At 50.8% G+C, this 24748-nt stretch overlaps 2 protein-coding genes across 4 annotated transcripts in view; one reads left to right on the plus strand and one right to left on the minus strand.

The window, feature by feature from the left end:
* Window positions 1-19322, plus strand: part of EFR3B (EFR3 homolog B) — a 90426-nt gene extending 71104 nt beyond the window's left edge. For all 3 annotated transcript variants that reach the window (XM_082642944.1, XM_082642943.1, XM_082642945.1), the window contains 11 exons: window positions 1952-2124; window positions 2645-2720; window positions 3186-3347; window positions 4770-4901; window positions 6326-6393; window positions 7657-7784; window positions 8537-8628; window positions 11894-11942; window positions 13344-13450; window positions 14773-14822; window positions 15265-19322. In XM_082642944.1, coding sequence (XP_082499070.1) covers window positions 1952-2124; window positions 2645-2720; window positions 3186-3347; window positions 4770-4901; window positions 6326-6393; window positions 7657-7784; window positions 8537-8628; window positions 11894-11942; window positions 13344-13450; window positions 14773-14822; window positions 15265-15370 — 1143 coding nt within the window. In that variant the 3' untranslated portion in view covers window positions 15371-19322. The remainder of the gene's footprint in view (window positions 1-1951; window positions 2125-2644; window positions 2721-3185; window positions 3348-4769; window positions 4902-6325; window positions 6394-7656; window positions 7785-8536; window positions 8629-11893; window positions 11943-13343; window positions 13451-14772; window positions 14823-15264) is intronic.
* Window positions 19323-21441: 2119 nt separating this feature from the next.
* Window positions 21442-24473, minus strand: POMC (proopiomelanocortin; the record flags this gene model as incomplete). The annotated part of the gene is made up of 2 exons (XM_082642533.1): window positions 21442-22098; window positions 24342-24473. 2 exons carry the CDS (start codon window positions 24471-24473, stop codon window positions 21442-21444), a joined length of 789 nt encoding a protein of 262 aa, XP_082498659.1.
* Window positions 24474-24748: the final 275 nt, after the last annotated feature.

The following is a 24748-nucleotide window of genomic DNA, read 5'->3' on the forward strand; positions in this document are numbered from 1 at the left end:
TCCTGTCCCCATTCCTGCTCTGCCTCTGTAGGAGGCAGCGCCTTCCAAGGAACCAAGACAAGGCTACTACATACAGTTGTGCAGGTTGCACACTGCACAAACATGCCCAGCCAAAGGGGTGAGTAGGGGGCTGAAATCCAACCTGTGTTCCACTCACTAGCCAGGCTGGGTACCCACAGGGCTGGGTCTTCCGGAGCAGGCAGGATGCCTGTTTCTAACTTTCACAAAGGTACCTTCTCAGCTACTGATGGCCTTGTCACTCAAACATTATCTCTGTATTGAGATGGAATCTATTGATTCCTGCCCTTTTTCCCTCCAAGTATCTCCCCAGGTCCCTTCCACCTGTTTCTCCCTTGGTACTTAGGCCCACCTCAGTCTCCCAGCCACTATCTTTCCCTTTATCCATTAAAAAAAATAATAACCATAATTATTTTATGTAACTTAATTTTTTACTTTTTTAAAAAATATTTTTGGCCATGCCACGCGGCTTGCAGGATCTTAGTTCCCCGACCAGGGATCGAACCCAGGCCCCGGCAGTGAAAGCGCCGAGCCCTAACCACTGGACCACCAGGGAATTCCCCCCTTTACCAATATTTTTACATTTGTCTTCTTTCCTTCTTTGCAGCCATCACTGGAGGCTAGATTTATTGTTCTCAAATGCTGTTCCTATGACCAACTTGTTTAACATATAGATTCCCTAGAGATTTTGAGCCATTAGTCTGAGTGAGGTCCCGGAATCTGTATTTGTAACAAGCTCCCCAAGGCACAACCCTGGCCTAAACTCTGGACATCTCAGAACTAGATTATTCTCATAGCTGCTCCCTCCCTCCTCACCTATCATAAATACAACCAAGAAGAATTTTCCAGAAATGTTGTTCTTCACGTGTTGCTCCTTGTTAAGGAGTAAATCTCAGTTTCTAATTGATGTGCATCCAGATTTCAAACTTCTCAGACTGAAATTAGAAGGTCCTCAGTCCCCTTTCCCTCCATAGACCCTCCATGTGACCCCTCAGCCCGTCTCTGTTCTAACCATGCCGCTCTGCATAGCCCCCTCACTCCCGGTCACGCCCTCCCTCGCCTCTCTCCAGCCCACACCTTTCATGTCACGCTATTTTTATAAAGGCTTTTTGTGCTGACACTGCCCACATCTGGTACCTCCTTTGTCTATGTACTCCAGCCATTTCTTTGCTGAGTTTACCGTCATTAATTTGTACCCTGCATCTTACCAAGGTGACAGTTTGGGGCACACTCAAATACATCCCCCTTTAGTGAACATTGATGTTTACTACTGATGCCACCAGGCTTTACCAGAGCCTCAAGGGCCTGCTGAATCATCAAAAGCATTGTTTTGCAATATGGACTTAACAGTAAATCTGTTTTGCTGCTTTTAACTACTTTGACACCATCATGGCTGAGATGTCTCTGTACGCCTGCTGGCTTTAATCAGAAGACCCTCATTATGGCCATGCTAGAAGAGACGTAAGCAAACGCTTGTGTGCTCTTGGCTGTTGCCATGTCCGTGGGTTCTAATTCCTCAGCCCAGCTGTAAGTTCTTCCACTGTGTCTCCTTCTTTGTGACTGTTCGTGCTCCTAATGAAGCGTGTTCGTGGTGAATGTTCACCATTTGTGCCCTAATGGGCTGAAACATTAGGTTCAGAGGCTCCCTGGCTTTTGCTCTCTTCTAGTGCTCATCCTTTGCTTGCTTTTAGTAACTTAATGTCCCTGCATACTGTCCCCATCCACTTAGCTAAGCTGAGCTGGGCGGGTTGCCTAGGTAGATGTTGGAGGGTTCCCAAAAGCTGCCTAAGGTGGAGGACGGGGAAACTGGGCTGGGAGGTGTTTAGAGAGGATGGATGCTTCAGACCCAGATTCTGCTGACTGCCCCTCCGTCTCCTCACTGCTGCCAGGAGGGCCGGCGTTCCTAAGCACATGATCCTGGGCTCCCTTGCAGGTATCCACCGGCTTCCAGTGCAACAACATGATGTCAGCTCTGCCCAGCAACTTCCTTGACCGCCTTCTCTCCACCGCCCTCATGGAGGATGCAGAGATCCGTCTCTTCGTTCTAGAGATTCTCATCAGTTTCATTGATCGTCATGGCAACCGTCACAAGTTCTCCACCATCAGGTGAACTTGGGGTCTCCCTCTATTTGGTGTGTGATGGGGGAGGAGACTCCCATTAGGACCTCACACTCAGGTGGGAAGACAATTCAGATCTTCAGTGGGACCCCCCCAGGGAGCTAATCACGGACATGGACCCTGGGATCCTACAAGGGAAGGAGAGACTGAAAGGGCATTTGTGCCTGGTGGAGCAAGGGAGGGAGATTTGGGAGGTAAAGAGCAGGTACCCAAGGGAGCTCTCAGGTGGGGAGGAAAGAAGGGGATGCAGGGTTATCAGCTGAGACTGGGCAGCTGAAAGGGAGGAAAGAAAGGGAGGAAGAGGATAATCTGGATCAGCATTTAAGAAAAAAGAGACAGGAGCTTGAGAACTTGGGAGAAAGTGGAGACCAGGCTAAGAACCAGGGCGGGAGGACACAGGGTGGCATTGGTACAATAACAACACTGGGATAGAGCCCAGTGGTACCATGTGAGCTCTGCTGGCCTCACACAAGGGCTGACTGAGGTGGCCCCTCACGTCCCCTCCCAGTACCCTCAGTGACATCTCTGTCCTGAAGCTGAAAGTGGACAAGTGCTCCCGGCAGGACACCATCTTCATGAAGAAGGTTAGCAAGCGTGACCTCAAGACACAGTGAACCCCGGGTGGGTCAGGCCCTGCGGACCCCAGTCTTCCAACCCCCAAGTCGCCACTGGCCATGCCCCTAGAACCCACTTCCTCCTCTTTGACTATGCTTAGTCAGGATGACCAGCCGACCCCTCTAGGGGATCAAGCCCCCAGGTCATACTCACCACCGAGCCAGAGTGAGGAGCATCCCTTGACCATGTTCTAAAACTGGATTTGGGCAGCAGCTTTTGTTGCTGGTTTCACTGGACCCACCTTCCCTAAGCACATACTCCTGCGCTGCCCGATTCCACTGGGGTCTGCTTTAAAGGCATCCTGTCCCTGAGGGCGGAGGTGGGGTACACACAGCTGTGCCGCCCCCTTCAGACTGCTCTCCGCATTCTCCTTGCCCCTCCTGTCCCCACCCTGCCCGCCGTGGCCTTGGCTCCACCCTCGTCCCTATCTCCAGCACTCGCAGCAGCTCTACAGACACATCTACCTGAGCTGCAAGGAGGAAACGAACATACAGGAGCACTACGAGGCACTCTACGGCCTGCTGGCGCTCATCAGCATTGAGCTGGCCAACGAGGAGGTGGTGGTAGACCTCATCCGCTTGGTGCTGGCTGTCCAGGTGGGGCCGCCTGTGGGCAGGACATAGGGGTTGGGACTGGGGGAGGGGACCTGTTTTGGCCAAGCACTAGTGAGAGTGCCAAGTAGCTACTGCTTAATGACCGCTCTGGAGCCCAGGAATATGGCACCCTTGGTTGGCCATTCCTCCATGAAGACCACGAACCATGGTCCTGTTTGGGGAACCACCAAAGGATGCTGAATTCATGGCTTTGGCCCATCCTCAGAGTAAAGGAGACCCGGGAAACAGGGTCTTTCAAAAATATCCCTTCACCCTAGTATTCTGGCTCTCTTGCAAGGTCTGAATGAGACTCCAAGTATTGCCAAGAGGGTACTCACAAGCCCGGAGTGATCTCCAGACAAACTCGTTTGTCTAAAGATTACCTAGTTCCCAAACCTGGCTGTGCTTCAGAATTGCCTGAAGCACTTATTAAAAATATATAGGGCTTCCCTGGTGGCGCAGTGGTTGAGAGTCCGCCTGCCGACGCAGGGGACACGGATTCGTGCCCCGGTCCGGGAAAATCCCACATGCCGCGGAGCGGCTGGGCCTGTGAGCCATGGCCGCTGAGCCTGCGCGTCCGGAGCCTGTGCTCCACAGCGGGAGAGGCCACAACAGTGAGAGGCCCGCGTACCGCAAAATAAATAAATAAATAAATATAAATAAAAATATATAATCCCAGTTCTGTCCCCAAGCTTGGGGATCTGGAGATTCAACAAGCTTCCCTCGTGACTCTCAGGCAGCCAGTGTGGCACTAGATAGGGCTTTAGACTTTCACGGTCTGCCTGGGTGGAAGTCTACCGCTCAAGATGCTGGGAATTGGGGTGGGTCCTTCAGACCTCAAAGGCCAGGGTCAGCAGGGTCCTGAAGCTAGGTGGGCATCATATCCTGAATGGTGGCAAACCTGGAATTGTGTGGTGGAGACTCTTCAGCTACCTGCTTGATGGTGCTAAGTCCTACAAGGCCAACCCAGATGCTACGATAGTCTTCATTCTAGAATTTGAGATTCCTTTGTGTCCCGATCCCCTAGTAACTTACACAACTTTGTCAGTTTAACATATGAACCCAGCTTAGCAAGCCAATCCAGTCCTCCAAGAATCATCCAAGGTCTGTAGTGAAGGTAACAGCATCCTAGAGGTGGGATTCATGAGGGTTTGGACAGTCAAGCTCCCTACAGCTGGAACTGCAGAGTGGGGCATTGAGGTCATCGCCTCTCCACTCAAGTATTTATGAGCCTCCAGCTCATGGATTGTTCTAAGGACCATTTGCTTCAGCTTTAATGAGGGTGACTCCTGTTCCCCAGGAAGTTGTGGGGAAAATGCTGGAAAAGGCTTTGTCTTGAGTAGCGGGCCACCTCTAAAGGAGGTTGGTAGAGGGTGGCTGGAGGGTGGGGCACCAGTACAGTTTGTTCCCTCTGTGTTGCCACAGGACGTGGCCCAGGTCAATGAAGAGAACTTGCCTGTTTACAACCGCTGTGCCCTCTACGCACTGGGTGCCGCCTACCTGAACCTCATCAGCCAACTCACGACAGTGCCTGCCTTCTGCCAGCACATCCGGGAGGTTGGTGTCCTCATGACCCTGAGAGCTCAGGAGGCCCTTGACTTGGGGTTTCCTCAGAACAACTTTTGCTTAATTGCATGAGCCCTGTGCTTAGTCTAGGCATGAGAACTAATGATGAGACATTCCCAGCGGTAGTGACTCCTCCTGTACGACATGACATAGCAGGGCAGGGTCAGGCACAGGCAGTATCCTGTACCCCTTCCCAACCTGCTACCTGCCCTCCTCTACTTCCGGCCCCTCTATGCTCCCCCCACTCCCGGAAGCACACATACCCACATCTCTCAGGTCATCTGGGACTAAAGCTACTTTAAGGAAAGTTTTTGTTTTGAAAATTTTCAAATATCACAAAAGCAATATGAGTAGGGCAGTGAACATCCACACAGCTGTCACACGAACTAAACAGTTATGAAGATTCTTCCACATTTGCTTCATCCGTCTCCTTTTCTTTTTCTTTGCTGAAATATGTTCAAACAAGCCTTGACTATCATGTCGTTTCACCTCTGCATATATCAGTATGTGTCCAAAAAAATATGGACACCTTTCTACCTAATTGCTATGCTATTTACATGCCTAATTAAATTATCGGTTATGCCTTGGTATTATCTTATACCTGGTCTATAATCAAATGTTCTCAGTTGTTGCAAAAAGGCATTTTAAGACATACTGAACTATGTATAGGTAGAATGATATAATATGTAGGATTAACTTTAAAATACACAAGCAAAACAAAATAAAACTAAACAAGAAAGCTCAGGTCTCAGCTGGCCTGGGCTGGCTGCGGACATGGAGGAAGGTGCTGTATTGCTGTGCCAGAGACCACCCTGAATGAGGCAGGATCTTCACAGCCTTGGGCTGATCCAGGAGGGCAGGAAAGGCAATGCCCCGACATCCTCTTCAGTAAAAATAGTAGCCTGATGGCTTCCTCACTTCCTGCACATACTTTCATGCCAAGCGTCCTCCCACTTCTCAGCATCTTAATAACTGTCAGCTTTCTTGTCAAAAATTTGCAAAGGATGCTGAGGGAAACTCACCATGTCACTCTCCATCAGGGTGTTTTGCAGTGCACCTGGGTTTGGGGAACAGTGAGACCTATGCTCCCGTTTTGGGTTTAAACAGAAAACAGGAATAGGACACAGGAGCAAGAAACTGAACTCTCTTGGGAGCTGAGTCCCCTGCCTTTGGAGGACACTTAATGCACGTGTGTCACTGGAGACAGCTTGAGCAGTCCTCCTGGGCTTCACAGGCTGCCCTGAGGTCCCTGTTGGTCTGAGTTTCTCCCTCAGAAGCCCAGCCGTGGATGCTCTTCCAGGGGGTTCATGGGAGGGAGGAAGTGCTCAGGGGAGCGGGAACTCTTTCACTGGCCTGTTTGGATTTCCCTCTCCCTGCTGAACCCAGCTTTTCTCTCGATTCCTCCCAAACCTCAGGTGATAGAGAGCAGGAAGAAAGAGGCTCCATACATGCTCCCTGAGGATGTGTTTGCGGAGAGGCCCAGGTGAGGAGAACACCGAGGCCGTGGTCAAGGACAACCCAAGCAGCTGAGCAAGAAAGTGGACGGTCTGAGGCCAGGAACTTGGGCTTCTATGGGCTCAAGGGCAGAAAGTGGGGCTTCCCTGGTGGCGCAGTGGTTGAGAATCTGCCTGCTAATGCAGGAGACACGGGTTCGAGCCCTGGTCTGGGAGAATCCCACATGCCGCGGAGCAACTAGGCCCGTGAGCCACAACTACTGAGCCTGCGCGTCTGGAGTCTGTGCTCCGCAACAAGAGAGGCCGCGATAGTGAGAGGTCCGCGCACCGCGATGAAGAGTGGCCCCCGCTTGCCACAACCAGAGAAAGCCCTCGCACAGAAACGAAGACCCAACACAGCAAAAATAAATTAATAAACTCCTACCCCCAACATAATAAAGCTCAAAAAGAGGAATCATATGTATGTCATGCCTCATTAAAAAAAAAAAAAAAAAAAAAGGGCAGAAAGTGGACCCTATGCCTATGACCCAGAAGTCCTGGGTCAAGTTTGATCCCCTCACCTGACCATAATTCATGCCTTGAGCCATCTCAGTGTGTTGTACCGTAGAATATGGGATGCAGCCTCTGGGAACTTTGACCAAGCCCATGGGAACAAATCCTGGAGGAGTCCTTCCTGACAAGACAGTGCCACCAATCCAAGTGGCCTTCTCAGCCTGCAGTGTGTGGGCCAACATCACTTCAGCGTCAGAGGGACTCAAGGGAAAGATACTCTGAAAAAAACAAAATATCCCACAATAGAGGATGGCTTTATAAATTATGGCCCATCCACACCATAGACAACTGGTAGCCCATCCAAAATGTTTTTAAAGAATAGTTCATGTGAAATATTCACTGTATAAGAGGTGAATAAAATAGATCCTAGAACAGGACGGGGGGGCCATGGGGCTGTTTGCGTGTGTGCAAAAATGTGTGTGACTGAGGGACTCCGCACAAAATGTGAATGTGGTTCTCTCTGGAAAGTGGGACTGTAGGTGGTTTTTTTCCTTTTGCTTCTCTGTCACTTTTGTATAATGAGTGTTATTTTTTTTTTCCAGCCTTGCTGCGTGGCTTGAGGGATCTCAGTTCCCCAACCAGGGATTGAGCCCAGGCCACGGCAGTAAAAGCTGGGAATCCTAACCACTAGGCCACCAGGGAACTCCCTTGAGCATTACTTTTAAAATAAGGAAGGTCATCAGGAAATCATCCTAGTCCCCCATGGTTCTCATTTGCCTCTTCCCTCCTTTGTCTCCCAGGCTGTCTCAAAACGTTGATGGAGTGGTGATTGAGTTTCTCTTCCGCCAGAGCAAGATCAGTGAAGTCCTGGGGGGCAGTGGTTACAATGCAGACAGGCTCTGCCTGCCCTACATCCCTCAGCTGACAGGTAGGAGCCCTGCTTGAGGACTTCCGAGCTTGCCTCTGGCTTTTCTTGGCCAGGGCCTGAAAGGAAGGGACTTGTGAGTCCGTCGGTCACCTTCCATGGCACCTTAGATGTCGCATAAGAGCTGAAAGACACAGTGGAAATCCATGGTGAGATCCTTGATCTTCCCACCTCTCCTCCTCAGTGCAGGGTCCTTGGGAGCAACTGGCCCATGGGATAGCCTGGCCTGTGCGTGGGAGAGACCCCGCTGTGCCGGAAAGAGCACACATGGGCTGTGGAGTCTGAGACCCAGTTCTCTGCAGCTTACTTCCTGAAGAATCTTAGACCAGTCCCTTGGCATCTCTGAGTCTCAGTTGCCTTGGCTGTAAAATAGGGATATTAACAACACCTGCCTTAGAGGGTCGAGGCAAATGCCCGTAGTAGGAAATGCTACGCAAATGACAGCTGCTGGTGTTATTAGCAGATGACCCTCGTGAAAGTTGAGATACGCTTTCTGGTCATAAGCAGCTTCTTTGTGCTCATCAGTGATTTTAAAATCTTAGCCCTAAAAAGCAAAACTCACCGCCCTAAGATGGGCGGTGAAGGCCCGCAGCCCTCCATAAACTCCAGCTGTAGCCCCAGTGTATAAACTCCCTCTGAGCCCTCCGAGGACTGTGGACCAGGCAGAGGCAAGGGGACTGGGAGATGGTGCTGGAGGCGTGATCCTGGCTTGCTCTGCAGGGGCTGGGGACTCTAGCTTCTCTATCCTTTCCCAGATGAGGATCGCTTATCCAAGAGGAAGAGCATTGGAGAAACCATTTCCCTGCAGGTGGAGGTAGAATCGAGGAACAGCCCAGAGAAGGAGGAGGTGAGTGTCTCATTCTTGATCCACTGTCCTGGTGAAGCTCAGCGTCCTCCCAGGAGGGGACACTTCCCACCTCCTAGGTGGTCAGACACTCCACAATCTAGGCTCCCTTAGCCACCCCACACATTTAAAGTTGCGCAGAAAGTAAATTTCTCAAGTAAGTCCTGTTTTCTTACTGACTGTCATCATATGTATCCTAGACATTTCCATCTGGAAAAAATTACCGAATCCACCCCCCGTACACTCCCATGAGCATGTTATAAAAATCAGTCTTGGGGCTTCCCTGGTGGCACAGTGTTTGAGAGTCTGCCTGCCAATGCAGGGGACACGGGTTCGTGCCCCGGTCCGGGAAGATCCCACATGCCGCGGAGCAGCTGGGCCCGTGAGCCATGGCCGCTGAGCCTGCGCATCCGGAGCCTGTGCTCCGCAACGGGAGAGGCCACAACAGTGGGAGGCCCGTGTACCGCAAAGAAAAAAAAAATCAGTCTTGAAAGCCTTGCTTGTAGTCATCCCCTATTCATGATGGAGGCGGACGTGCTCCATGTTGGAAATTGGAAGGCCTCACAGAAAAGATGAGGGCGAGAATAGCTTTTACAATGTTTCTTCCAGATATGTCAAGAAAAATGCTTTTTTAAAGAGAAAGATGTAGCTTAAAGATCTTTCTTCCTTCCGTCATCTCTTGAGGGCTGTGAATATCTAATTTCTGTTTAAATTACCATGTGATATCTCTCCTACCAGTATTGCTTCTACCTCAGAAAATAAAGAAGGTATACCCACAAGTAAGGGGGAATAAAGAATTTTAGTGGAAATACCAAATTTACTCACTAAAATGAAAAAGAAATGTGGGTGGGGCAGGGAGGAGGGAGAAAGGCATCCCGAGGGAACTGAAGCCTCAGGATGCGGTACACTTGTTTTAAATGGTAACTCTGCCCATTAAGGGAGTGGACGGAGACGGAGACGCAGGTGAACCTTAGCAAGAAGCAGGGAGGATGCACATCTGGGTGGGACTGGGACAAGGAGATTTGTGAGATCCCTGGGTATGGACAGCCTGGAGTAGCTGTGAAGGACAGCCTGGACACCCAGCCTTTCCCCAGATGGGCCTGGAGCAAGGAGAAGTCAGTGGGGTAAAGATCAAGCCTCCCCCTAACTGTGCCCTCAGCCATTCCAACAGCTCCTCGGTTACTGGGGCAGACCTCCAGGGCAGGGCTTTTCCAAGCTTGTCTGGAACCTTCCCATGGAAGGAAGGAAGCTCTGACTCAGGCTAATTGGAGAAGCAACACGAGGTTGAGCCAAGTGTCCTCCAAGGCCCTTCCAGCTCTGCAGGGATGGGAACCTCACATATTAGGAGCACAGCATGAGTTGGCTGCTATCCCCTCAATAGTTGTAATTCTTCCTTCCTGAGAGTTGAGAGACCCTCAGGAATTGATAAGTAAAGTGAAGCAGAAGAAGGAAGAGAAATGCTCACCTGGGTACACAGCCACCTGCTGCCTCGTAGCGCCCCGGTCAGCATCATGAGTTCCTCCCCCTCAGAGAGTCAGCTTAGCCCGGGGATGGCTTGGTATCGAAAGCAGGGGTGTGGGAGCCTCCACCCTTCTGCCATGCTGTACTTTCCACTTCCAGCCCACCTTGCCCCCCACCCCTCCAGAATCTCACAGTGACTCCCTGTAGCCTCAAATGCCAGCCTCATAACAGGTGATCAGTAAATGCTGGTTTGGTTAAATTCCAAACACAGAGCCTGGCATTCAGAGCCATTTGTAGTCAGGGATGCCCTCCCATTTCATTCCATCTCCCCTCCTCTCTGGCTGGTCTGCTGTCAGTCTCCCCCATGCTATCTCATTCACCTCCATGTCTTTGCTAGTATGGAAACCCACGTCGGAATCACCCTTCCCCTCCACCTCTATGTTCTTGAATCGCCCATTCATCAACATCCAGCCTGTGGTCCATCTCCTCCATCAGCTTCTCTCTGCCTGCCTTTACCCAGTGATCTGTCTTACTTTTTCTCCCACCACCACATGGTTTCCTAGCACTTTACCCGTGAATATCTGATGTTGGTCAGTGCTGACAGTGGATGGATGGATGGATGGATGGATGGATGGATGGATGGATGGGTGGATGGACAGACCTACAGAGGATGAACCTTCACAGTGAATGAATCTTCAGAGTGAATGATAGCGCTCTCTTGCGTGTAATTCCTATAGTAATACATTTTGCAATTTCAACTAAGTGACTAGCCAAGAATCCTACACATAATTGGTGCTCGCTTAATATTTGTTGGATGACTTTATCCCATACCTACAACTCTGTCCATTCCTACTCGAACAAGCATTTGTGGAATTCCAAGCTCAGTGAATTGTCTGAGTGAATAAAGTGAATATACTGATGCACTCACACCCGGATCAGGGACTAAAATGTCTTCCAGGAGCTCTGCCTCTGTACCCCCTCCCCAGAGGGAGCCACTATCCCAACTTAGGTCACTTCTTGAGCTTTATATCAATGAAATCATTCTCTCCTGTGTCTGCCTCTTTCATGTAATATTACATTTAAGTAATAGAATATGAATAAATCATGGGTCTTGCCTCAAGGAGCTCACAGTCTAGTGGGGAATTCCTGGAATTTAGTCCACACCCCTTCACAATTTTCAGCATCTGACCTAAGGCCACACATCCATAGAACACCCTTCTTTGGGTTTTATCATTTTCCACCTCCTTATGGGTTCCCAGGACGCTGAGATCCTGTGACCCAGGTCCTGGGACCAACCTCAGTATGCCTTACCTTTACTGAATACTCACATCACCTTGGTGGATGATTTAATATCAGAAGTCTTCAAAAATGTTAGTCAGTTCTTGAAATTTTCGTATGAGATTATATTTGCTAACTGCCTTGTTTCGAATATTTTCTGTTACGTTCTCTGAAGATTTGTTTGAATTACAGTGTTTTCTTCCCAGGGAGCTTAATGGGACCCGCTGCGGGGCGAGGGGAGGAGGGGCCCGTGAGTTCTTTCAGGCCAGACTTGTGACTGACGAGGCACTAGCCTCCCCTCCTCTCTCTCTCCCTGCTCTCCTTCAGTTGGAGGCTCTGTGCCTGCTCAGGCAGCTTCCAGAGACCCTAGTGAGAATGTGGGCGTCCTGAGGGAGTTTCTCCCTTCAGGACGTTCTTCTGAGAAGTGAAGTGGCTGCCAGGTAACTGAGGAAGCCAAGGCTGCCTCCCCACCCCCCGCTCCCCCCTCCCCCCTCCCCCTTTCTGAGCACTTCTGTTCCCTCTGCCTCAGCGCGTGCCTGCCGAGGAGATCACCTACGAGACGCTGAAGAAGGCCATTGGTAAGCGGGAGCTCCCCAGGGAGGGGATCGCAGGGCTGGGTCCTGGAGAGGCGCGTGGGTGTGCGCAGCTATCTGCTGCCCTCGCAAGTGTGATTCACACAGGTGTGAGGGGAGAGGCTGGTGGCTTCCTCTAAACTCTTCACAACTACCGAAGCTGCAATTAAAAGTCCCCCTCTCGGGGCTTCCCTGGTGGTGCAGTGGTTGAGAGTCCGCCTGCCGATGCAGGGGACATGGGTTCGTGCCCCAGTCCGGGAAGATCCCACATGCCGCGGAGCGGCTGGGCCCGTGAGCCATGGCCGCTGAGCCTGCGCGTCCGGAGCCTGTGCTCCGCAACGGGAGAGGCCACAACAGTGAGAGGCCCGCGTACCGCAAAAAAAAAAAAAAAAAAGTCCCCCTCTCTTAACGGGCGGGGCGGGGTCCATGTCCAATGCCAGGAAACTTTTTCTACTGACCGCTGCCATTAAAAGTGGTCAGTTGAGGGTTACAGCCAATCAGACAAGTAAAAAGCAATTTTATTTTTTATTTTTTTAACATCTTTATTGGAGTATAATTGCTTTACAATGGTGTTAGTTTCTGTTTATAACAAAGTGAATCAGTTACACATATACATATGTTCCCATATCTCTTCCCTCTTGCGTCTCCCTCCCTCCCACCTGCAATTTTAATTTGTATAAATACCTTGACAATTTTTTGGTGGAGTGTGATACAAAAGAAAAAGTTGACCAATGAAAGCCAATAAGAACAAATCCTATTAATATTTATTTAATAATGGCAATAGATTTTAAAATGCAGTATTACGTCATCCAGATTATTGGGCAATGAAGTATCCCGAATTAGAGAATTTTTCTGATAACTGATAACAAATCTTTATCTTTGTTGTCATTCATGGTACACTTTCTAAATGTTCCCACTGCTCTGCCTTCTTAAATTGGGCATGCTGAACATATTTCATACCCTTCCTTTTTTTTTTTTTTTTTTTCATTTCGACTACCAAGAGGAGTATGCAGAAGCCTTAAACTAAATGGCCTCAGACTGCTCTGCCATAGGGGTTCTTCGTTGTCTTTTGTGGCTTTTCCACTGTTGATGTCCCTTTTCATATTCCCCCCAGAGTACTTCCTGTTCCAGGAACTTTCGTCTAAGCGTCCCAGTGTCAATGCAACTACATGGGGCTTTAGCCCCACTTAAGGGTCCACTCAACTAGTTTTCAAACTCTTAGGCAAGGAAGGGGGCTGAGCCCTCAGGCAGAATCGGAAGAGGGTCTAGCCCTCCCAGGGCCAAGTGATGTCATCGCACCCTCCACGCTACCCTGCCCCTCGTCAGCGGAGTGGAGAGCCGGGGGGCAATCTCAGACTGCATCACTGGGGTAGGACCTGAGGGCTGACCCAGCTCTTTGTGGCGCAGTGGACAGCGTGGCCGTCGAGGAGCAGGAACGTGAACGGCGGCGACAGGTGGTGGAGAAGTTCCAGAAGGCGCCCTTTGAGGAGATTGCAGCGCATTGCGGGGCCCGGGTAAGTGAGACGTAACGGTGCCCCTCCCGGGATCAGACGGACACTGGATGTGGGTCCAGGGCAGGACTGAGTTTCTAGGAGATCCTGGTACTGTTGTCATCCAGAAATTAGGGTTTAGATCCCAACAGTGCCTTGGCACTACATTGTTTCCCCATGAACCTAAAGGCTATTAGTCATACACCCCTCCAGAGGTCACAGTTTTCATATAAGGGAGAAATCCTGACCTCAGGATCTCCTGTACCAAATAGATAGATTATAATAATTATAATCATCAGAGCAAGAATGTAAATAGCACTTGCTGTTCATCAGAGCATCTTATATTTATTAGCTTATCTCCTTCTCATGACAACTCTGTGAGTTTGTTGCCATTAGGGTTGTCACATTGTGGAGTGAGGGGGGAGGGGGCCATGGCACAGGAAAGATGGCCAGCGTTTGCTAGAGGGCCCACTTCCAACTGGGGGACCCCGGCAGGTGGAATGGAACGGCCTGGCCCTGGAAAAGAAATCTGAATGAGAGGGCGCCAGACGAGTAGAAAGACGAATAGAGCACAAACATTTCTTGAAAATTATATTCCAGGATTTGTTAGTCCCAGTGTCCATCTTCGTAACAATGAAACATAATTGTAAACCTCCAAAGTCTATAAATAACTTATATTTTATTGTACTTTTTCCTCTCAATAAAAACACGTGTAATTTTCTATTATATATATTTCAAATATATATACATAAACTTCTCATATATTATAATAATTATATATAGTAATATATAAAAAATACATAAATTATATATAAAAATACATGTAAGTATAATATGCATTTTTCTGGGCTTCTATTATGCTAACCTCTTGTCCCATCCTGAGAGGTAGATGCTGCTCATTTCGTGAGCTCAGAGTTGAGCACAATCTCACTCTCTGTGTACATGGACTTAGGTGGGGCCGGAAGGGACCAGAGAGAACATCTTCCCTAATGCACCAACTTTGTACAACCGCTCTTTGGGAGTTAAGGAAAGAGCTGGAACCAGCTCTGAGCCTCCTGACTCTGCCCAGCAGGCCCTATTGCCCCACTTGGAGGAGCTAAGGGCTCTTCCAGAACTTTTGCTGAAGTCCTTCCTGGGGTTCCTGGCCTCTGTGCTGTCCCCAACAGGCCTTTGCTGGGCAGCTCTTTCTGATCTGAACCCACCGCCAGGGTCCACAGATAAGTGCTGAAAACGAGCTCACACTGGTTTCTTTCCTAAGGCTGCAACTGCCCAGCACTCTCAGTGCATGCTGGGCAGGGGGGCTTGGGAGTCAGCCCCCGGCTCACTTTCCCTCTCTTTGTGTCTAGGCATCACTGCTGCAGAGCAAACTCAATCAGATCTTTGAAATCACCATCCGGTAAGTGGCAGCCGTGGGCAGGGGATCCCCACTTCTGTGGCCCAGTGTAGGTACCCCTCCCCCCAAGTCCTCCTCTCACACCTGTCTTCAGCCCTCCCTGCCCCCAGCCTCTGTCTCCAGGGCCGGAGTTGGCCACCAACTCTCCCCAGATAAGGAAACAGAGACTGAAGGGAGAAAGAGACAGCTCAGTGAACCCTGGAAAAGAGCCGGGGGTCCTAGTGTCACAAGCTGGTACTTTCTAGAGCAACAGAGTCGCTGTAGAGCCTGCAGTAAAGCTTGACTTCAAGCTGAAGATTCTAGAACAGCTTGAAACCTGGGAACCACGGAGTGACAAAATCTCTGGTCCCTATTCAAAGAGAAACCTCAATCAGCTGCTCTGCTGCACGGGGCGGGACCCCAGAACTGTCCTCATGCCTTTCCCCTCCGTGTGTTTCTGCCCCAGGCCCCCACCAAGCCCATCAGGAACCATCACCGCAGCCTATGGCCAGCCTCAGAGCCACTCCATCCCCGTCTATGAGATGAAGTTTCCCGATCTGTGCGTATACTGAATTCCAAGACACAGCTTCTCGGAAGGGTGGGGCCTGAGGGAGGGGCCCGCCTTCACGCCCACCTCGAGGCCATGGAGATCTAACTGGGATCTCAGAGAAAAAGCACCTTGGACAGCTAAGCAAGGTGGAGCCCTGGGCCCCCCTGCCCCCCTCTCGGCCTCCCTGCTTCCTCTTTGTCTTTCCTGAGGGAGATCCGGCCACGTGCCTCTCTGGGGCCAATAAGCATCCTACCTGTGCCCTTTGTCTCCTCCTCTGTGTCATCCTGGGGTCAAGAGTCATTGGGGGTCTCCAGAGAGAGGCTGAGGTCCCAGGAAACTCCTGCTTAGAGTAGTAAGTGAAGGGCTTTCACGGGGGTGAGTGTGCAGCTGCCATTCCCCCAGGAGGGAACTAGAGAGAGACACAGTTGTTCAAAGGAAGCTGGAGGAGGAAGCAAGGCCAGCTCCTCCTGTAAAGCAGTGGCCTGTGAGAGCTGGAAGATGGGGCACTGATCTCCTCCAGAGTGTCCCCTCCTCCTTCCCCATTTGAGGGTCCAAAGGCCTTCAAGTCTCTGGTGTCTTTTCCACTCCCCTGCTCACCCTGCCAGTTGCCTCTTTGTGAATTGTTTCTATTGTTAATTAATACTGAGCTTGTATAACAGAAGCTGGGGTAGAGACACCATGGGGGCCAGCAGGCCGCTGATAGAGGGAGCCCGGGTCCCCAGGCTGGCCGACTGGGCCAGGGAGCAGAAGCTCGGGCCGGCCTCCTGTCGAGGAGCAGCGGGCAGAAGTGGGCAAGTCTGCGTCCCTCTGTAGTATCTCCCCTCCTTTGTCCAGAGGGATGTATTTCTGAGTTGAGTTCTCCCGCTTTGATGCTCTTCTTCCTGCGGCCCCCCGTGTGAGCTGCCTCTGGCAGAACCTCACCTGGGCCTCTTCCTGAGGCCCTCTGGCCAAGAATAGCCCTTTCCTTCTTCTTTTCCAGTCTAACTTCCCATAACTTTTCTGAGCTGATATGACTCACAGGAAGGTGAGAATGGTCACATGATTCCTTCCTGGAGAATTTGCTCTTGAAAAGAGGGAGGGTGAGTAGATTTCTTGACCCAAAGGAACCCCTTTTGAGGTACAATTTTCGGCAGCGTGGGGTGGGGTCGGAAGCGGGCTGATTCTGCTAAGGGGAGGGCAGTCTTCTCGGGACACCCTTGGGTCACACCTCTGTGTGTGGCCCTACACAGATGCACTGTGAGAGCCTGATTATCAGGGCTGATAGGTGTATTTGTCCAAATTCGGAGAATCTTCTTAACACATGGAACTTTCCTATTGCGTGTGCAATAACCTTGTTGGGTATGGGGGCTGCTTGACCCTCATTCCTATAGTTTCCCCCCTTGGTTGCTGCCTCTGTGCTGTGGGCCTGTGGCTTCCAGAGGGTCTACATGACTACAGGGCCGAGGGGGCCCAGCTCCCGCCCCTCCGCCACAGCCTTTGGCTCTGCTCTGTGGCTTTTGGCTAATGCTCAACCCAACTTTACAGGCATGAACCGAGATTTCTCTTTACTTTAATATCTCTTTATTAAGAAACCAAATTTAAAATAACTAGAAACAAACTTGAAGACAAATGACCTTTGGAAGAAGCTTCAGAGAAAATCTAAATCTTGAGCCACAAACGTGTCTTTTCCTCACTGGATCTTCCCATCTTTCTTCCCTGCTCAGCTTTGTCGTGAAGCCCTGTTTCTCTCTAGTGCTTCTCTGACTGTAGGGTCCACCCCCATGGCAACTGCACCCCGAGCACTGCCCTGGGGCCCCGGTTCTGGGACTTGGGAGTCATTCCCTGGAGCCTCTTTCTAGAACTAGCACTAGAACCAGAGACCTACATGTCCATCAGCTGTCTCTCCCTCATCCCCACCCTGGGAACAGATCAAAGAAACAAGGTGCAGGATTCCCATTCTTCATCTCTTCATCTACTTCACTGCTGTTTCCTCTGTCTGAAGCAGCTTTTTCTTTGTGTCACCGCTACATAGCAAAGATGTGCTTCCTTTGGAGACCTGGCCACATTTTGAGTGCCCTCCTTCTCGGTTTCAATTTAAACTTACACTCAGTAGAATATTAACTTGCCTGTTGACATGGAGTAGAATATGGATTCTGGCCAAAGATGCCTCAGAATCAGAAAGTTCATGATGAACATTAACTGGAACAATTACATGGTAAATTAAGCAGCCTCCTTCACCCCACCCTTGCCCTCCTGAGCCCTGGGAGAGAAGGCAAGCAGAGTTTGGTGGGTACCCCAGCCTTCAGCCTAGCATCACTCTTCCTGCCTTCCAAGCCCGCTGGCGTCTGGCGGCACCGTGTCCAGCGACCAGCCCTTTTCGCTATCCCCCACTCTGTTGTGAATTTCAGTCAGCAAGGCCACCCAAGCCAGTCGCTCCCCAAAACTGCCGAAGACTCTTCCTCGTGGGCAAGGGGTAGGGTCGGTTAGCACTCTGCTGACAGAACCCAGTAGCATGGATATATTTGGAATTTCAGTGAACTTGGTTGAGTCACATGAATGCATAAGAAGCAGATGAGACGAGAGCCCCAGTGTGACCCTGAAGGCTCCTTCCGGTTTTCCTTGCAAAGTGGTCCCCCATGGCCTGTGCCTGTTCCCATTTTCCTCTTTTTGAAAAGTAGAAATAAGTGATTTCTTGACTCCTAAACATCTCCTCCCCAGAGAAGTAGCCTGAGTGGGTCAGAAGAAGAAGGAGAAAAGTCCTCAGACATTCTCCTCTGTCCAGCCCTCCGCCTCAAGCATAAGAACAGATGCATGAGCAGTGAAAAGGTGGGGCTGGGACCATCTGAAGTGCTTGAAGTGCAGGGGTCCCAGATGCACTGTCCTTTGCCCTGGGTGTTCTCAGTCCCAGAGGATATGTTTCAACTGGCCTAAGAATCAGAACAGCCTTGCAGTTGTTTAGACTCCTCAAAGGCCAGACCTCCTGGCTTCACTAGGGGCCCTTGGGTCATGACACCCTCCAGTTGCTATTCCATTGTCCCTGGGGCTTCTCACCTGGGTACAGAGAGTCTCACTGAGAAGTGAGGCTATTTCTCCCAGTTCCTCTTTATGACCATGAAATGGCAGCTGGCCAGCTGGGGCCTGTGGGAAAAGACTAGACCTGAGCTGTTAGGCTGAATATTAAGTTTGATGGTAGACAGGGAAGTGGGCACCTCTGAGCAGGCCACGCCCACTTCTCCAGACCCACAGACCCTGGCAGGCAGTTGTGCTGAAACAAGGCAGCTTCCTTATGTCTGGGGAGAAGGCTTAGTGCAGTGTGTTACCTCTTCATCTCGCTAACCCTAGAAATCTTCTAGTTAAAATACCCCGTACCCCAAATCCGGCCTAGGACTGAAGCCTGCAGAAGGATGGTCTTGGTGGGGCCTGCCAGCTGGAGAAATGGGGAGGGGACACAGGCCTGTGGGAGGGGGCTCTGCGGCCCGTTTTCCATGCTCTCCTTTAGCACCAACCAGGTTGACCAGGTCTTTTCTCCTTCAGGGACCCTTGGGACCCCAGCCCATTACTTTCCCCTTTCGAGCTCTTCCTCCATGGCTGTTGATTCTGGCCTGTGGAGTGCAGAGCTGTAAATCCACAAATGCTGCAGCATTACACATACATTGTAACATGTCTGTGTCCATTTAGACGTTCATGACCTGGCTGAGTGTGTGTGTGCCCGTGCGCGTGCATGTGTGTATAGTGTAGTTCATAGTTGACAGTGTATGTATATAATAACTGACGTATTTATATGTGAGTGCAGAATTAGTGCCTGTGGCGGTTTTCTGTATTTTGAACTCATTGAATCAAATTAGTTTAAGGAAGGGGACGGAGGATTGGGGGGGGGCGGGGGTGGAATGTAGGAAGAAGGACTCTTAGCAAGATTATTCTTTAGGACTATTAGTCGTGATTTCCCAATGAGCCTTCATGATGCCCTTTTCAAATAAATGTTAATGTTGTCACCACACAGTTGTCTATTTGATTTCTTTAAAGTAAATGGTTTTTTGAGATGCAAACAGGATCTGAAAATGCCACCAGTATTAATCACTGACATTTAGCCACCCCCGCCTATCATTATTTACTTGCCTCAAAAGGAAGGAGGGTAAGGGAAAGGATGCTACCAAGATGTAAACACAAGGCCCAGGATTCCCAGCATAGGAGCATCCTCAGATGGGAAGGCCTAGGCCATTTCTTCATTACAGTGACTAGAATCTAGTCCCATTTCATATAACCCTCATTGAGGGAGACTTTATCTTAAAAGTCTGGCTTTCTGATTCCATCAGGACTTCCCAGGTGCATTCCAGTTTTCTTTCATTGTGAACTTCTAAGATCATCAAAATATGGGAGTAAATACAGAAGTGCCACACAGAAATGTTCCCCAGCCGGCTTTGATCTGCATCATCCCCTGGCATGTCTGATGCAATTGACATGGAGATGTGCGTCTCTGTGTATCAGTGTCTGTGAGTCTCTTGTGAATTGTAAATGTGTGTGACTGCAAACCAGTGGCCCCAACATTGTGAAAACATCATGGGGGCATACAAAAGAAGCACAGTCCCTGGCCTCTGCCCTCGTGGAACTTAGAGTTTCCCTGAGAGAAAAGCACAAGACATATGTGCAGCAAGAAGCTTCCCATCTGAGCTGGTCTGCATGCCCCCCCAGTGCAGAGGGGCTGACTGCAGAAACCCTGAAAATGAGCAGGCTCAGCTGCAAGAGATCCCAACTTTCCCAGTGGAAGTGGACTTCAGCCTGGGCTCATGTTGAAAAAAGGGTAACATTCCAAATGGAGGGGGAAGGTGGGGAATTCCAGGCAGAGGGTGGAGGAGGATGGGAGAAGAGTTAGAAGACCAGGGGAAGTGGGGTTTGATAAGGAGAGTGAAACTGATGGACAAGGGCCCTTGTGTGTGCCATGCCCAGTAGTTTGGAATTGATGGAAGAGTAGGGGTGGGGTGATTGTTTTGTGTCTTGAGCTAGGGAATATGGAGAAAGCAAGATTTTGTATACATTAATATGAAGAATGTGTACGATGGATTGGGGAAGAAGGCAACTGGAGACAAGGACACCAGTTGGTTAGGAAGCTGTTAGGATTGTTAAGGCCTGAGCCGCGAGCGCTGAGAATGAAGAGAAGGCTGCAGCTGGACAACATGAGGAGAGAGCTTGGGCATGACAAGGGGGAAAAGATAGTCACATCTCAAGGCTCGAGCCCTAGGGACTGGAAGAAGCATCTGTGCATTTTGTGTTGTATTTATACAGATGTGTCTCCATGGGTGTGTGTCTATGTGGGCGAGACCCTGTGTTTGAGAATATCTGAGAGGAGTCTGATAAGGCAGTCAAATCGGAACTGATACCAACCCTCAGCTCTCCCATTTAGCCTCTCGGTGATAACACGATCCCATCCATTTTCTCACTAACCCTCACAGTAGCCCTCACAGTAGTCAGGAAGAAAGGAGAAGATGAGAGAACTAAATCTTGGAGTTCAGAAACTTGCCCGAGGTCCCAGATGCCTAGATTCACGGAGGCATTACCACAGCTTGCCACCTGAGCCCAGAGCGTCCTCCCAGTTTTGGTTGGGCTTCATCAGCTTCCCGCTGGCTCATGGAGTTGGTTGGAAAGCAGGGTCACTTGGAAGAATCCTGCCTCTTGACACATCAGCCAGCTGAGCAGCCCTTCCCCATCCAATGGCGAGTGGGAAATGTAGCCATACTGAGCCATCACCCAAACTATTTGACCCCTTGAAGACCCATTTGTCACGGGTGGGAAGTACATTTTCTTTTCATTCCCACTATATCCTATGAAACATACTACCACTTGGTCACATGGAAACCACTATCGCTCCTTCAATATGTGCTGCTCTTAATTTGATAGATAAGCATTTTTATTTTATTCGCCCAGTCAATATTCAAAGTCAGAGTCGGATGTGAAACTTGAAAGGTTTTATTTCCTAACTACAGACAGCTTTAAAAGGTGGAATAGCTGGTGCCATCACCGCCTGGGCGAGTCCTCACCCAGGCCGCGAGGCAGCAGGAGGGCAGGAGGGGGGGCTTTGGGGTCGACTTCCCAGGGAGAGAAGCCCTGCCCACTGCGCCCTCACTGGCCCTTCTTGTGGGCGTTCTTGATGATGGCGTTTTTGAACAGCGTGACCAGGGGCTTCTGGCTCTTCTCGGAGGTCATGAAGCCGCCGTAGCGCTTGTCCTTGGGCGGGCTGCCCCAGCGGAAGTGCTCCATCTTATACGGGCCCTCGTCCTTCTTCTCGGCCGCCTCGGCCTCCGCCACCAGGCCATACTCCAGCTCGGCCCGGGCGGCCGCGCCCTCGGCCGGGGCCTCGGGGCCGCGCGCCGGCTCGGGCCGCTCCCCGGCCAGCTCCCTTTTGAACTCAAGGGGGAAGGCCTCGGCCGACTCGTCCTCGGCGCCGTTGGGGTACACCTTCACGGGGCGCCGCTTCTTGCCCACCGGCTTGCCCCAGCGGAAGTGCTCCATGGAGTAGGAGCGCTTGTCCTCGCGCGGGCCCGGCTCGGCGCCATCGCCGCGGGGCCCCGGGCCTTCGCCCCCCGGCCCCTCCTCCTCCTCGCGCTTCTGGGCCGCGCCGCCGCCGCTGCTGCTGCTGTTCCGGCGGCCAAACCGATCCCAGCGGAAGTGGCTCATGACGTACTTCCGGGGGTTCTCGGTCAGCGGCTGCTCGTCGCCGTTGCCGGGGAAGACGGGCGTCTCGGCCGAGAGTTCTGGCTTGCAGGCCCGGATGCACGCCTGCTGGAGAGCGGCGAGCGCGTCAGGCCCCCGCGCCCGCGGCCCCCACCCCCCGCCGCGGCGCCCTCACCACCCCCAAACTGCACCTGCTCCCTCCGCACGTGCGGGCCGCACAAGCGGCGCCAGTGCACTGTGGGTTCCTTGCCGAGGACGTCTGCCCACCCCCGCCTCTGGGCACCCACGGACATCTGAGACTCAGCTCGGGCAGCGCCTCGTTTGTCCCCTGGTACCCCTGCCTGGCAGCTACAACAAAATCCCTGTCCCACTTGGTGGTTTACTTGTCCCGTAGCTTTGTGGGCAGGGTCAACGTCTTAAACCTTATACGCCAGATATATAGGAATTCATCAGTAAATGGCAGGTGGGTGGTAGTTGTTGGCACTTAATGAATCGTGAATAAACAAACATGGTTCAGTTCGGTCTGGGAAGGGCATCGGGTTGAAATTTGGGAGAGAATCTCCCAACGTGGGAAAAGAAGTCCAGGCTTCTAGGGCCTGTATTTTCCATAATGCCTCAACCTTACCCCAGTGGTCTGCAAACCTACCTCATACCCTCCCCCAGCCATCTCCCTCCAAACTTTCCCACACCCATCTGGCACTTTCTTTCAAGTCTTCTGAGCTGATCCTATACTTTCCTCAATCAGTGAGCTTTGGGAAGAGGTGTCTCACTTCCCTGTCACCTTCTGACTGGAGGGAAGGGTAGAAAGTCAGGATTATTTCCGTTGCAGGGGTCATGGAGCCTGTGTCTCCTCTCCCTGTAACTAGACAACTGTGGCACACGTTTGCTTAGGAAAATGACCTTGGGGCTGCAGCCTTGAGTTTTCAGTTACTGGGGACAAAGGAGGGAACAGAATGATCCCACCCCCTCTGTTGAGTTGGGGATTTCATACTCCAGGGATTTAGAATTATAACACTGCAGAATATTAACAGTGGAAAACAAAAATTGTCTCATACTCCTCTCCCCTGGACACATAATGACACCCAATTTCTCAGAGAGGAGAAGGGAACTTGGCAAGGTTCCACAGCCCATTGGTGACAGAGCTGGGACTAGAAGCCATGGGCTCTGACCACGGCCAGTGCTCTTTCGCTGGTGAGCTCTCAACGGAAGAGGCTGGGCAATGGGTGTCTCCGATCAAGAGTCTCTTGGGTCTCTCTGAACTAGAGCTCACAGGATTCCCTAGGCTCTTTATTTCTATTTTATATTCCACATGCAACCTGCTCTGTTTTTGAGAAAGTCTCTCTCCTCACCTAAACTCAGCTTCTCTACTGACAAAATACACAGAATGTAGTGATATGCATTGCACCCTCACCAGGCAGGTACAGGCAGAAGGATGGAACTCAGTCACAGACACCAGCAGTGTGTCTTTTGCCTTGACTTGGTATTGTTTCTCATGTATGCCTCTCAATACAAATACACACACACACACACATAGACACACACACTGTGGTGACCTAGAGGGAGTTCCAGCCTGGCAAAAAGGGCCTTTATATGCTTCTGGAAAGGCTGCTGAAGGGTTTTTTCCTTCTCCCTCTAGAGATGGCTTATAGTACTACCTTCCTGGCTTTGTAACTGGTAGTAGATAGAAAGGGAAGAAAAATGGAATGGAAATGGCAAGTGACATGAGGTTATTTAAAAAGGAATAATTTGGGGGGCTTCCCTGGTGGCACAGTGATTGAGAGTCCGCCTGCCGATACAGGGGACACAGGTTCGTGTCCCGGTCCGGGAAGATCCCACATGTCGTGGAGTGGCTGGGCCCGTGAGCCATGGCCGCTGAGCCTGCGCATCCGGAGCCTGTGCTCCGCAACAGGAGAGGCCACAACAGTGAGAGGCCCGCGTACCACAAAAAAAAAAAAAAAAAAAAAAAAAAGGAATAATTTGGGGGCTAAAAGATTGAAAGTATAGGATCAGTTGAGGGAGCAATTATTGTTATCATTATTGTTAGTATTGTTTGCTTTAATGGCACTGTCTCTGAATAGCTTAAATGGAGTGGGTCTCTATACAAGAAGACAGGACAGGAAGTAAAGATAATCAAGCAGAACTTGGGGACCAGACCCATCTCCCTGAAGCTGCTTCCTCCCTTCCTTGGCTCAATTCTGACTTCACTCTGGAGGTCTATTCCTGCCCTTGGATGACTTACCCATATCTCTGGGAATGAATTTCCCGTTCCCCATACCCCTTTCTTTGTGCTGTCCCAGCCCCAGTCCCATCTGATACCCAAACCAAGATGGCGGCCACAGCCCACATACCAGCAGGTTACTTTCCGTGGTGAGGTCCTGACACTGGCTGCTCTCCAGGCACCAACCACGCACTTCCATGGAGGCCTGAAGCAGCAAGGCCAGCAGCAGGACGCCCGAACAAGTGCTGTGCAATCTCGGCATCTTCCAGGCAGGCTGAGGCTCTGCAGAGGCAAACAAGATTAATGGGACCCCTGCAAGGAGCAGAACAATGTTGGCCACTCATCAGAAAGGACCGTGAGCCAACATTAACAGTACGCTCATTTGTGGAGCTCAAGGCTTTTTGAGGACAAGCTCAAGGAGCAGGTTGGTGTGCAGGGTGGTCGTGTGAGTTGGAATAGAGAGGAGGGCAGTGGGACCTGGGGAAACGATGTACAACTTCTCCTTTATCTCCTATTAAAAATCAGACCCCAAAGGAT

This window comes from Mesoplodon mirus (assembly GCF_964341445.2).
Source record: "Mesoplodon mirus genome assembly, chromosome: 14".
Taxonomy (NCBI): domain Eukaryota; kingdom Metazoa; phylum Chordata; class Mammalia; order Artiodactyla; family Ziphiidae; genus Mesoplodon; species Mesoplodon mirus.